General features: G+C 42.1%; 1 protein-coding gene across 3 annotated transcripts in view; it reads left to right on the top strand.

Annotated features, from left to right (window-relative positions):
• ADAMTSL1 (ADAMTS like 1) overlaps window positions 1–12787 on the top strand; it is a 475434-nt gene that overhangs the window by 273604 nt on the left and 189043 nt on the right. For all 3 annotated transcript variants that reach the window (XM_060102066.1, XM_060102065.1, XM_060102068.1), the window contains one exon: window positions 3768–3978. In XM_060102066.1, coding sequence (XP_059958049.1) covers window positions 3768–3978 — 211 coding nt within the window. The remainder of the gene's footprint in view (window positions 1–3767; window positions 3979–12787) is intronic.

Here is a 12787-nt window from a genome sequence, read left to right as displayed (position 1 = left end):
CAAGTGTGTTGAGAATTTCCAAATGGAGAGTATTCGTGGAACCGTATCATAGAGGAAAATTTTACCCAGTTGAGGGCTTCCTCCCTGAGGAAGTAACATTTTCAGTGAAGATGAAAAGATGAGTTAAAGTCAACCAGACAAAGTGGGGGAGGAAGCACAAACACCCTCGCCCTCTGATGTCCAGAGCCCCTGTCCTCCTCCGCACTGGGCTTATGAGAAGCCAGAACCCAGAATCCCAGGGAAGGCCTGTCAGCGTCTCCCAGGCTGCCAGCTACAGCTAATCCTGCCCACAGGCTGAGTCCCACCAGCCTACAGTCCCTCCATCAGCGACAGCCAAAGGCACAGAATACAGGGAGGCGGCTGTCGGCAGCCAGCAGGACCCAGCCCTCACAATCGAAGCCCCTATGCAGGAGAGGAGCAGCGGGGGCATCTCTCTGTTTTCCCTCGTTTGGCCTAAATTGATTAAAATACTTTGACCCAGAATCAGCAAAGTGCTTAATACACAGATAGCTTCTGCTACCCTCCTTCCCTTGAGAAAGCAATGTACCTTTATCATGAGTAAGCAGATATGTCTGTTTTGTGAGTTTTTCCAGCAGCACTGAAGTGGCCTCATGGCTGCCAGATGCCTCTGCTTCAAGATCCCAGTGACTGAATTTCTGCCAGAGGTGAGGGCAGGAGTAGGGGCAGCAGTGGTGTAGGGACTAAATTAGGGCAAGTTTCAGCCTCGGGCCAGCACTCGCTGTGCAAGCGGCTCCTTTATGAGACATCCATAGAGTGGTCATCAGCATTGGGTGTAGCTGTTGGAGTCTATCTTACACCCACAATATTTTAGTGTTTCTCTTGAAAGTGGGAGGGGGGAGGGAGGAAAACATCCTTTTTTGAAGCATGACAAATATAGAGAAAAGTGCACAAATTCTGCACATATGGCCTGGTGATTTTTCACACCGAGAATGCAGATCCAGCACCCAGATCAAGATAACATCCCAGAAACCCTCCCCCTCCCCACACCGTACTCTAGTTCTAGTTACTACCCACCAAGGGTAACCACCACCCTCACTTCTAACATTGTAGATTCGTTTTGGTTTTTGAGGGTTATGTAAATGAAATCACACTATGGATTTTGCAGTTGTGGTTTTGTTCACTCAGTTTCATGTTTGTGAGATTCAGCCATGTTGCTTGTTGTTGTAGTAGTTTATTTTCATTCTTCTGTCAAGGTTTGTATGAATATATCATAATTATCTATCCGTTCAACTGTTGATGGACATTTAGGTTGTTCCCCAGCTGAGCTATTAGGAATAGTGCTTCTTTGAACCTTCTCATATATGTCTTTTGATGAACATATGCAAGTTTGGGGGAGAGAACATATCCTTGTATTAGTTGTCTATTATTGCATAATGAATTTCTCCAACACCTAGGAGTTCACAACAAAAATAAACATTTATTACCTCTCACAGTTTAATGAGTGAGAAATCTGGGAGCAACTTGGAAAGGCAGTTCTGGCTCAGGGTGTCTCATGAGGTTGAAATCATCTGAAGGCCAGACGTGGTCCAGCAGAGCTGCTTTCAAGGTAGCATGGGCCAGTGACCCATGTCACTGGCAAGTTGGTGCTGACTGTTGGTGAGCAGCCCCAGTTCCTTTGCATGTGGACTTTCCTCCAGATTGTCTCAGGGTCCTCATGACATGGTGGCTGCCCTCCCTTACAGTGAGCAATCAAAGAGAGAGAGCCAAGTGGAAGCTACATCCTTTTTCTGATTTAGCCTTGGAAGTCACATAGCATCCGTTCTGCCTCATTGGTGTGGACATATTTTTAAAACCAATAGCCCACAACATTTTGAAGCTTGGAATTTATCCAAGCTAGGGATCTAAAAATAAGTTTATAGACATTCATACAAGGATCTAAAAGAAATATATTCAGCCCAGCCTCTCCTCTTTTATTCATTTAAAATTTTATGAATGTTTGTAGGACAGTTCTCAAGGTATTTTCCGGAGATAAGATGATATTGTATAATAGAAGGTACAAAGGCTTTGGAGCCAGACACACCCAAGTTTGAATCCTGGATTCACTACTTACTAATTATGGGTATTTGGGCAAGCAGCCTCTTGGATTTTCAGATTCCTTCAACTTTAAAATAGGGAAAATCAGTAGAGCCCAACTCAGTGTTCTGTAAGTAATTAAATGAGATAATGTGTGTAAGGTGCTCATGATGATGGTAGGTCCCTTCCATTTGCTCATTTATTTAAAAAAAAATATTAACCATATACATTAACTAGTAGTAAACATATACATTAACTATCTAAAAAAAAAGTATTAACCATAGACATTAACCATATACATTAGCTATGAAGAACCCTGCAAGAGATACAAAACTGACTCAGACACGGACCTTGCCTTCAAGAGGTGTATATTCTAGTAGGGTCTTTGACAGACTGAATAACTGTAATACAACTGAGAAAATATTCAGTGTCTGGAGCAGATGTGGATACAATCCTTTAAATATGGGTTAAATTTGGATATATAGAAATGGAAGAAATTTAGAGGGGCAAGGGAAAGACCAAAAGTATTCCAAATTAGGAATTAGCTTCAGTAAAGCCAGAGCTAGAAAACCAGGGGACATGAATCGAGAATGACAAAGTACTTCATTACAGATATGGCTTAAATATAGGGTAGGAAAGGAGGTTGTGGAAATAGGGGTTGGAAAGGTAATTATCTATCAGAGTAGTTGAAAAGATTGAGAAAGCTACACTCACTTATACAGCCTGATGAAAAACATTAAAGCCAGAGACTTTTAAACCAATTTTCAGGGCTGGCTACAAAAGCTAGGCAGGCCTAGCTACTGAAGGATCTACTTTCCATGCTTTTCTTGGCTAACTCCTGTTTGTAGAATCTTTGTGTCTCACGCTGTAAACAGAACTTTCTAAAACTGATCATAAAGAACACTTCTCACTCCAAGCCCAAGCAACTGAGGTGTTTCTTTATTATTCCCACTTTGGAGGCTGCATCAACAGGGAAATGCAGTGAGACTGTTTTTACAGGCCCTTAGGTCACTCTAAATGTACTTGTCAAGACTTGGCCATTTGGAATGGCCAGTTCATGCACTTAACGCATCTGTATGTTTGACTTCCTCGTCTAGGTAATGAGCTGTTCTCTCCACTTATTCCTCCTCAAGAAGAGTAATCTATTTAGCAACTCTCACTTTTGTTACATTCTCCAGTCCCAGGCAGTGATGATATTCATACATAAGACTGAGACGTTTCTATGCTGTGATGGAAGCTTGAAGGAAGTTGGAACTGGCAACCTTTCATTTTGAAGCCAAAGAAAAACAAGCACAGATTTTTCAGTCTTGCTAAGAATGGGGGCTAGAGAGATTAGCAGAAAGCTTTCTTCTAGACCCGCTATTCAGTATGTGGTAACCAAAGCCTCTATGTGCTCAACTTATATCTTATCTAACATACCCTCTTATTTTGATGAAGCGTATATGTTTCATCAAAAGAGACATGGTTGTGACCATTCTTGGTGATTTTGTGGGTAAAAATTGGAGGTTCCATTTTATCACCCTCTTTGTTTATTCTGAATGAATTCTAGAGCATGAAGGGAAAGGATGGGTTCTAGGTTTGGGATAGAATTCCTAGCCAATCTTGTGCTAGAACTTCCCAAGTACCCAGGTAGGTATTTTTACTCCATTAGGTAACATTTGACGTCATGGGAACTGTTCTCTACACAAGTGCTCAGGGTGTCCTCTTCCTCTCTGGCTCTGATTTCTTCCCAGGTGGGAAATTGGCAAGTGGAGTCCATGTAGTCTCACCTGTGGGGTTGGTCTGCAGACCAGAGATGTCTCCTGCTCCCACCTACTTTCCAGAGAGATGAATGAAACAGTAATCCTGGCTGATGAGCTGTGTCACCAGCCCAAGCCCAACACGGTGCAAGCTTGTAACCGCTTCAACTGCCCCCCAGCCTGGTACCCTGCGCAGTGGCAGCCGGTGAGTTCTGGGGTTACCCAGTATTGGAGTTTGTGTTTGCAGCAGTGATTCGGGACAGGGAAAGTGCCCTGTGAGAGTGTTGTGCCATTAAAGGACTGTTCAAGATCTGCTCATACCTCCTTGCTTAGTACTCCCCCAACCTTATTCAAATCCAGATCTTTTCATTACGATTACCAAGCTCTTTCTACTGTACCGCCTCCAGTGATATTCATGACAAAGTTTTCACTGAGCTAAGGAAAAATTTTTTTAATAAGGACTGTGTGGTGGGTACATTTCCATAAAGCTACATTTTCTGAATGTGTGCTTTTTCCAGCTTTTGCTATTTAAAATTCAAAGAGATAAAGATACCAGGCAATGGCTTTTCTTTTTTTTTAAACATAATTCCTTAGCAAAATAGAACGTTAGAAGTCGAGTTAATTACAGACTTTTAAAATTTTCCTGATCCATGGGGAACTATTGTTTAAAGCAGGGGTTGGCAAACTGTTGCCCAAAGCCAAATCCAGTTCACAACCAATTATTGTAAATAAACTTTTATTGGAAGACAGCCATACCCACTGTTTTTTGTGATGTTCCTGCATTATAAGGGCAGAACCGCTTGGTTGTGACAGAGACCATATGGCCCACAAAACCTAAACCATTTACTCTGCCCCTTTATAGAACAGTTTGCTGACCCCATTCTCAAGCATATATTATAATAATAAAAATACAATTACTTTATCCTCAGATCCTCTCTAAAATTAATATATATTTATCAAACTTTAGTTAAGTAACCTTTATGCATGCCTTTAAAAAATACAGGATTTTAGATTGATTACTTGGATAAAATCTTATTGTACAATTACCTCCCTATTAGAATATCAGACGTAGTTTTTTTTTTTTTTTTTTTTTTTTTGGTGGTACGCGGGCCTCTCACTGTTGTGGCCTCTCCCGTTGTGGAGCACAGGCTCCAGACGCACAGGCTCAGCGGCCATGGCTCACAGGCCCAGCCGCTCCGCGGCATGTGGGATCTTCCCGGACGGGAGCACGAACCCGTGTCCCCTGCATCGGCAGGCGGACTCTCAACCACTGCGCCACCAGGGAAGCCCCAGACGTAGTTTTAAAGTGACAACAAAGGTCACAAAAAGTAAGCCTGAAAGGTGAGGGGGACTTACATCCTTCTTTTACTGAAACAGTTTTTCACTCTCAGAAGTGTCCCACTTAGAATGATAAATCATGTGTTCATCCAACTGAGAAGGAGAGAGGAAGACAGCCTTGGTGCCGAGACAAAGAGCTGCCATTTCTATGCGTCCTCTCTGCTTCTTCACAGCCAGTGGGCAGAGCCCCTTCCTTCTCCCTTCCCCTTCTTGGGGCTGTGATTTAGCAAAGTGCTCAAAGAATCAAACAGTAATGAGTGAGCAACACACTAACGTATAAAGCATCTAGAAACAGACCTTGACTATATATATATATATCCTTTTTGAGCTTAAATGTACTATATGGCTAGGTTTGTAAAGTCCATGCTACTGTGTGATGGTTTGTGCAAGTCAAGAGAATGTTATATATTTTGAACATCTATGTACCATGTTCTGTTAAGAAATATATATTGTGACACACCTAATTGAAGTTCATCCTCACAATAGTCCAGTGAAAAGTAGATTTGATTGTCTTCATTTGAGTTACAGATGATATAACTGTGTCCTAGATATGGTTTTGCCCAAGGTCATAGAGCCTGGTCCAGAACCCAGGTCTCCTGATTTCTGGTGCATTTATACTTTTACCTTTAACTATACTTCCGCTTCATACTGCACCACTAACCCATGATAACACTAAGAAAGGATGAGGTCAGCCCAATCAACCTCTACTGTTGAAACTAAGTCCCTGTAGTATTAGTTTGTGTTGCCATTAAGTACCTAATAAGTTCTGGGTAAGATGTTTATTGAATAACAAAATGAATGAATAGGTCAATAGTACTGCCCACAAGCCCTGAAATTTTTTACTTTGTATCCTCCTGATAGGTTTGTTTCATAGTTGTAGGTAATAATATTGACCGTGAAAGTCAGTGAAACACCAACCTCTTTCAATAGCCACACATGCTGCTGAATAATGGCAGTGACCAACACATCCATATACATGACCTTTTCTGGTCTGTTGCCAACACTGCCACCCCATGCCCAGTGGCTCTGTTTGAAACAGTTGATTTCTAAAGAGTCAATTACTCTTCCACTTTCCTTCGCCCTTGGGCCTGTTAAGACATGAATTTATTTTGAAAACTTTTTCTATTTCCTTCCATTAGGGAGAAGACTTTGAGATGAGTTGGATTTAAGTCTATTTTTCAGATCAGGAAAGTAATAGTAAAACCTCTTTGAAGTTTAGCCAGTGAACCACTGACTATACTTTATTAGGACCTTTAAAAAGATCTTTTTCATACCCAATGCATAAAGATCTTTTTCATACCCCATGCATAATAATTGTGAAAAATATTCAAACATAATAAGAAATAAAGAACATAGAAAGTGAAAGCCACCAGGGATTCTATCTTCCAGAGAAAAATCCCTGTTAAACATCTGGTGCATAGGAATCCTTGGTCACTTTTAGGAATCTCTCTGAACCTAGAGGAAACAATAGACTATTCTTCTTATATTATTTCCTAGAATCCTACTTCTTTAGTTAAGTTTTTTAGGCAAAATCAGCTATTACTGACCACTTATTAGGAGAGAGGAAGTCATTGTTTATGCTTATGGAATAAGTCAGGAGTAATTTAAGCGTCTCCAAGCTAATTGGCTGTTGTCCTAGGATGCCACTTAGTCAAGACATCAGCTGTTGACCATCCATTTGCCTGGTCAGCCCTCTGGTCCCTTGGCAGTCCTTGCTGGGAGAGGGGACCTGCAGTGCACTTACATGGTCTTTTCCATTTAGCTGCCTGGATGTACCAGGAGATACTGCTGAGGTCTCTAATCCTTCAATAGCCAGTTTATGCTCTTTTTTCACATGAAAGAAAAGAAGAGGGTGGATCAAATGCTTCATTTAAAGGAAGACAGATAACAACCTGATGGCCATTGGCCTGCCTGAGGAGAGAAACTCCCCCTCCTTGCTTTTTGAATATTGGGCTACCACTGACCTCATGCGTATTACCTATGCCTTGCTTTCTGGGGAAAAAAACATAAATTATGTAAATTGTCATTTACCAGCTAAGAATGCAACCTCCTTCCTTTGTAGAGCATTTGCCTGACAAGTAACAAGTAGCCAAGATTTACACTTTTTTTTTTTTTTTTTTTTTTTTGCGGTACTTGGGCCTCTCACTGTTGTGGCCTCTCCCATTGCAGAGCACAGGCTCCGGATGCGCAGGCTCAGCGGCCATGGCTCATGGGCCCAGCCGCTCCGCGGCATGTGGGATCCTCCCGGACCGGGGCACAAACCCGTGTCCCCCGCATCGGCAGGCAGACTCTCAACCACTGTGCCACCAGGGAAGCCCAAACAATTCAGTTTTTTTTTTTTTTCAGATTCTTTTCCATTATAGGTTATTACAAGACATTGAATATAGTTCTCTGTGCTATACAGTAGGTCCTTGTTGTTTATCTGTTTTATATACAGTAGTGTGTATCTGCTAATTTCAAACTCCTAATTCATCTCCCCCCGCCACCTTGCCATCCCCTTCAGTAACCATAAGTTTGTTTTCTATGTTTGTTAGTCTATTTCTGTTGCATAAATAAGTTCATTTGCACCACTTTTTTAGATGCCACATATAAGTGATATCACATGATATTTGTCTTTCTCTGTCTGAAGTCCTCCATTTAATATGATAATCTCTAGGTCCATCCATTATATTACTTTTTATACACCTCACGAGAGATCATTTTCACAACTGGTGTGTTACAGCACCATGATTGAGAACCACTGTTATAGATGCATCAGTCAGCCTGAGACACCTTGATCATGAGAGTCTTCTGGAGGATTTTTTTCAGTGACTCTCCACTGCCATATAATAAAGCCCAATGGCTTAGTCAGGCCTTCATCCCTCTGCACGTCTGCCCCTGCCCATCTCTTAACTGTGGTTCTCCCATCCCGGCTTGTGCATTCCTTCTGCCCACGCTTCTCCCTGCCCACCCTCAGTTCCCCTCCCCTCTGCCTGTCAAAGCCAGCAGGAGTCCCACCTCTCCCACCAGGACTCCTCTACTACCCTCCTGCTCTGCAGCCACATGGCGTTCACGGTCAGTGCTGCTCATTTAACAGTCACATACCACCTTACCTGCTGCTTTCCCATGACACCTGAGTTAGACCATCAGGTCAGTAACAGCAGTAACCCAGTCTCAGTGAGAACCCACCACACCCATGCAGGTGTGTAAAGCATAGAGAATGGTGCTGAAAAGGTCCATGGCAAGTGTGCCTGTTCATTTATGGAGCACTTGATACATTTCAGGAGCTTCTTCTTATTCTAAAAAGAGCAGCACTTACGATGTATCCAGAGCAGTTCTAGGAACTTTTTTAAAATTTTTATTTTATATTGGAGTATAGTTGATTAACAATGTGTCAGTTTCAGGTGTACAGCAAAGTGATTCAGTTATATATACATATGTATCTATTCTTTTTCAAGTTCTTTTCCCATTTAGGTTATTATACACACTGCTGTATTTGAAATAGAAAGGATTTTTTTTAATATATCTATTTTATTTATTTATTTTTGGCTGCATTGGGCCTTCGCTGCTGTGCGTGGGCTTTCTCTAGTTGCGGTGAGCAGGGGCTACTCTTCATTGCGGTGTGCAGGCTTCTCACTGCAGTGGCTTCTCTTGTTGCGGAGCACGGGCTCTAGGTGCGCAGGCTTCAGTAGTTGTAGCACGCGGGCTCAGTAGTTGTGGCTCGCGGGATCTAGAGCGTAGGCTCAGCAGTTGTGGCGCATGGGCTTAGCTGCTCCGCGGCATGTGGGATCTTCCTGGACCAGGGCTCGAACCTGTGTCCCCTGCATTGGCAGGCAGATTCTTAACCACTGCGCCACCAGGGAAGCCCAGAAAGGATATTTTTAATGCTAATCTAAAAGTAGATTAAAATCATTTTTAAAAAGATCACAAAGGAGGGAGTTAAGGTTAGACATACGCTCATATCTATAGCAGGGTTCCAATAACACTTATTAACTCACTTTTTAAAAAACTTTATTGGAGTATAGTTGATTTACAATGTTGTGTTAGTTTCAGGTGTACAGCAAAGTGACTCAGTTATACATATATCCACTCTTTTTTATTTTTAGATTCTTTTTCCATATAGGCCATTACAGAGTATTGAGTAGAGTTCCCTGTGCTATACAGCCAGTTCTTATTAGCTATCTATTTCATATACAGTAATGTGTATATGTCAGTCCCAATCTCCCAATTTATCCTCCCCCCTCCCCTTATCCCCTGGGAACAGTAAGTTTGTTGTCTTCATCTGTGACTCACTTTTGTAGCTATAGGAAATTCACTTTTATTTTTAACTCATTTAATCCTCACTATCCTTGATGTGATAGTTACTACTCTGATCCTCAGTTTACAGATGAGGAAACTAAAGCACTGTGAGGTTAGCATGAATTCAGACTTTATTTAGTAGAGTTCATTCTACTGCTCTTCCGTTTATCTTTTAATCCCTACGGCAATCCTTTGAGGAAACAAGACTCAGAGAGGCTGTGTTTGTCCCAGCTCACATAGCCAGTAAATGGAAAAGGGACCTGTTTGAGTCAAAATCCATTCTTTTTTCCACTATGCAGTGCAGCATTCCCAAAACCTCTTTACAATTTGCCCTAAAGTGTTAAATTGTGAGGAAATCTGATATCAGCTCAAAAATCAGCAGTTTACATAAAACTCAGTATTTGTTGCATTATCCAGGGTAGTTAATCTGTGTATGTTTCCTCTTGCTGCTATAACAAATACCACACACTCGTGGCTTAAAAGAACATGAATTTATTATCTTATAGCTCAGGAGGTCAGAAGTCTGAAATCAGTTTCGCTTGGCTAAAATCAAGGTGTTGGCAGGTTTGCATTCCTTCTAGAAGTTCTAGGGGAGGATCTGTTTGCCTTTTCCAGCCTCTAGAGGCTTCTGGCTTCCTTGGCTCATGGCCCCTTCCTCCAGCTTCAAAGCACTTCCCTGCAACCTCAGATTCTGTCTTTATACCCTCTCTGTCTGACTCCAGTCCTCCTGCCATCGTCTTACAAGGACCATTGTGACTACATCAGCCCCACCTTGATAACCCAGGTAATCTCCACATCTCAAGATGTCTAACTGAATCCCCTCTGCAAAGTCCCTTTTACCATGTCAGGTCAAATGTTCACAGGTTCCAGTGATACAGACATAGATATCTCTGGGGTCATGACTCAGCCTGCTCCAGTCTGGTAGACTGTGGGCTGATGAGCCTATTTGTCTCCATTAGCACAAAGTAAAAGTCTGCCTTCTACTCCTCTTGCCACTATTTATGAGTTCTGTAGGCATCAATCTTATTTGTTTTTATTCTAAAAAAAAAAAAAGCTTTAAAACAGGAATGAGAGAAAAAGAGAAAGATGCAAGAAAGATTAAACTGAAATGAATGAGAGAGTCCACTCTGAAGCATCATTTGTATTTCTCTATATGGCCTGTGTTTTATGTTCAGGATTGTGTCCACCCACGGTACATACATATTGCTTACATCTGTATAGAGACTGAAACAATCACCACAGCCCCTATTTTCCCCCCTTGCTTGAAACTGTGATTATGTGGCCACTTACCTGTAAACCTTTTTTTTCTTTTTCTTTTTTTTTTTATTCAAGGTTACAATTCAGAATGCCCGTAGTTTAGCTATGTAAAAAGATATATGAGAGAAGAGTCCCTGCTGGTAATATTTAGGAAAAAAAAAAGAATTTTAATAACTATAAATACTTGAGAATTAAATTTTTTCATTTAGATTTAAACACACCACACAGAAAAGAATGACTTTGATCTGGATTAGAGGGCTGAATTCTGGCAGAAAGAGTCAATGTAGTTATCAGTTTTGTTATATACCAGTGACTAAAATGTAAATCCTCATGAGTTAGAGACCATCTTTATTTAAAATGTTGTATCCAGGGAGGAAAAAAATCTATTGGGATATTTATCTTAGTTTTTAGTAGTGTATTTCACAAAGAAATGGATGCTTGATCCTACCTCTAGAAGCAACAATAAATGTCAGACTTCCCTGGTGGCACAATGGTTAAGAATACGCCTGCCAATGCAGGGGACACAGGTTTGAGCCCTGGTCGGGGAAGATCCCACATGCCGCAGAGCAACTATCCCATGCGCCACTACTACTGAGCCTGCGCTCTAGAGCCCTCAAGCCACAACTACTGAGCCGACGTGCCACAACTACTGAAGCCCGCAGGCCTAGACCCCGTGCTCTGCCACAGCAGAAGCCACGGCAGTGAGAAGCCTGCACACCACAACAAAGAATAGCCCCCGCTCGCTGCAACTAGAGGGAACCCACGCAACAAAGACCCAATGCAGCCAAAAAATAATTAATTAATTAATTAAAAAATAAATGTCAGCAAAACAGAGATCAGAGTCCACATTTCACAGGTGAAGTGTTTTTGTTTTTATTTATTAGCAGAAAATTCTTTTTAACAATTGCTCTGAATTTTAGTGGGTATGCTAGCCCATGCTTCACGAAGTAACAGGAATGTTAAGCCCAGAAGCTATACTGTACACCCCTTGTACTTCCAGGGTTGAGAGAGCTTAATCAATATTAGATTAACGAGATAATTTTAATTCACAAAGTGGCCCATATAGAAATTCTGTTCTTATTTGATAATTTTGTTTAGCAAGTGAGATTCCAGTCCTCATGTTTTTTTTTGTTGTTTTTCTGAGCCTTCCTTCAGTTTGACTTAGTTTTTCCCACTGTTATATACTAAACACTCTCTAATTACCCTTTGAACCTCTCAACCTCATATATTGCAAAGTTACCTCCAATTCTGCAGGTCTAACGTCAAGCTCGATAACACAGCTACCTGCCACCTTCCCCCGCAGACCTGGCCTTCCCTCGTGGACCTTGTGCTGTGGGTAACACCACCATCTAGCCTGTTCTCCAGCGAGAAACCGGTGCCGTCTCAGCCTCGTTTGTCCTTCACACTCAGTCAACACCCAAGTCCTGTTGATTCCACCTCCTGTATCTTCCCAACCCCCCAGTGCTCTCTTCCTCTCTCATCCTTCTGCCACTGCCTTGGTTCCAGCGCTCACAACTAACCAAACTGCTACAAACAGCCTTTTACTTGCTCTCCCTGTACTGTCTCACCTAACTCTGATCGGATGTTTCCCAACCTGGTATCAGTGGTTCTTTACTACAGGCCCTCTGTCAAGCCTTTAAAATATTAATATGTGCTCAGAACCCCCAAATAGGGGTATGGCATGCACTGTCGTTTAGACTTACTTGACAATGAAACCTTTTCTCCCTGGCACATCTATTCACATCTCACAGGGCGGTACTCTTTGGAACCCATTTTCCTTTGCCACCTGAATCATTTCTGCAAATTGGATCGTGTTACCTCCTACTTTAAAACCTTTAATGACACCCCAGGGTCTTAAGAGCATGTCCAATTGTGTCCAAGGCCCTTCACCGTCTGCCACTCATCCGCCTTCTCAGTCACCTTTCCCAATTACACGTCCCCATGAACCCTAAGCTCTGACTTCTCAGGACTCCTTGGAGGTGTGTGAACATGCCGTGTTTCTCCGTCTGTGCACATGTGGTCTGACTCTGCCAGCGCTCCTATCTCCTTGGCCAACCCTTTCTGTGTCACTTCTTCTTCAAAGCCTTCCCCATCTTTTCCGTAAAGACTTGGTTGCACTCTCGTCTATATTCCCTCTTTTG

Source organism: Mesoplodon densirostris, chromosome 6, assembly GCF_025265405.1.
Source record: "Mesoplodon densirostris isolate mMesDen1 chromosome 6, mMesDen1 primary haplotype, whole genome shotgun sequence".
Taxonomy (NCBI): Eukaryota; Metazoa; Chordata; class Mammalia; order Artiodactyla; family Ziphiidae; genus Mesoplodon; species Mesoplodon densirostris.
This window is presented reverse-complemented; position numbering and strand designations above follow the sequence as displayed.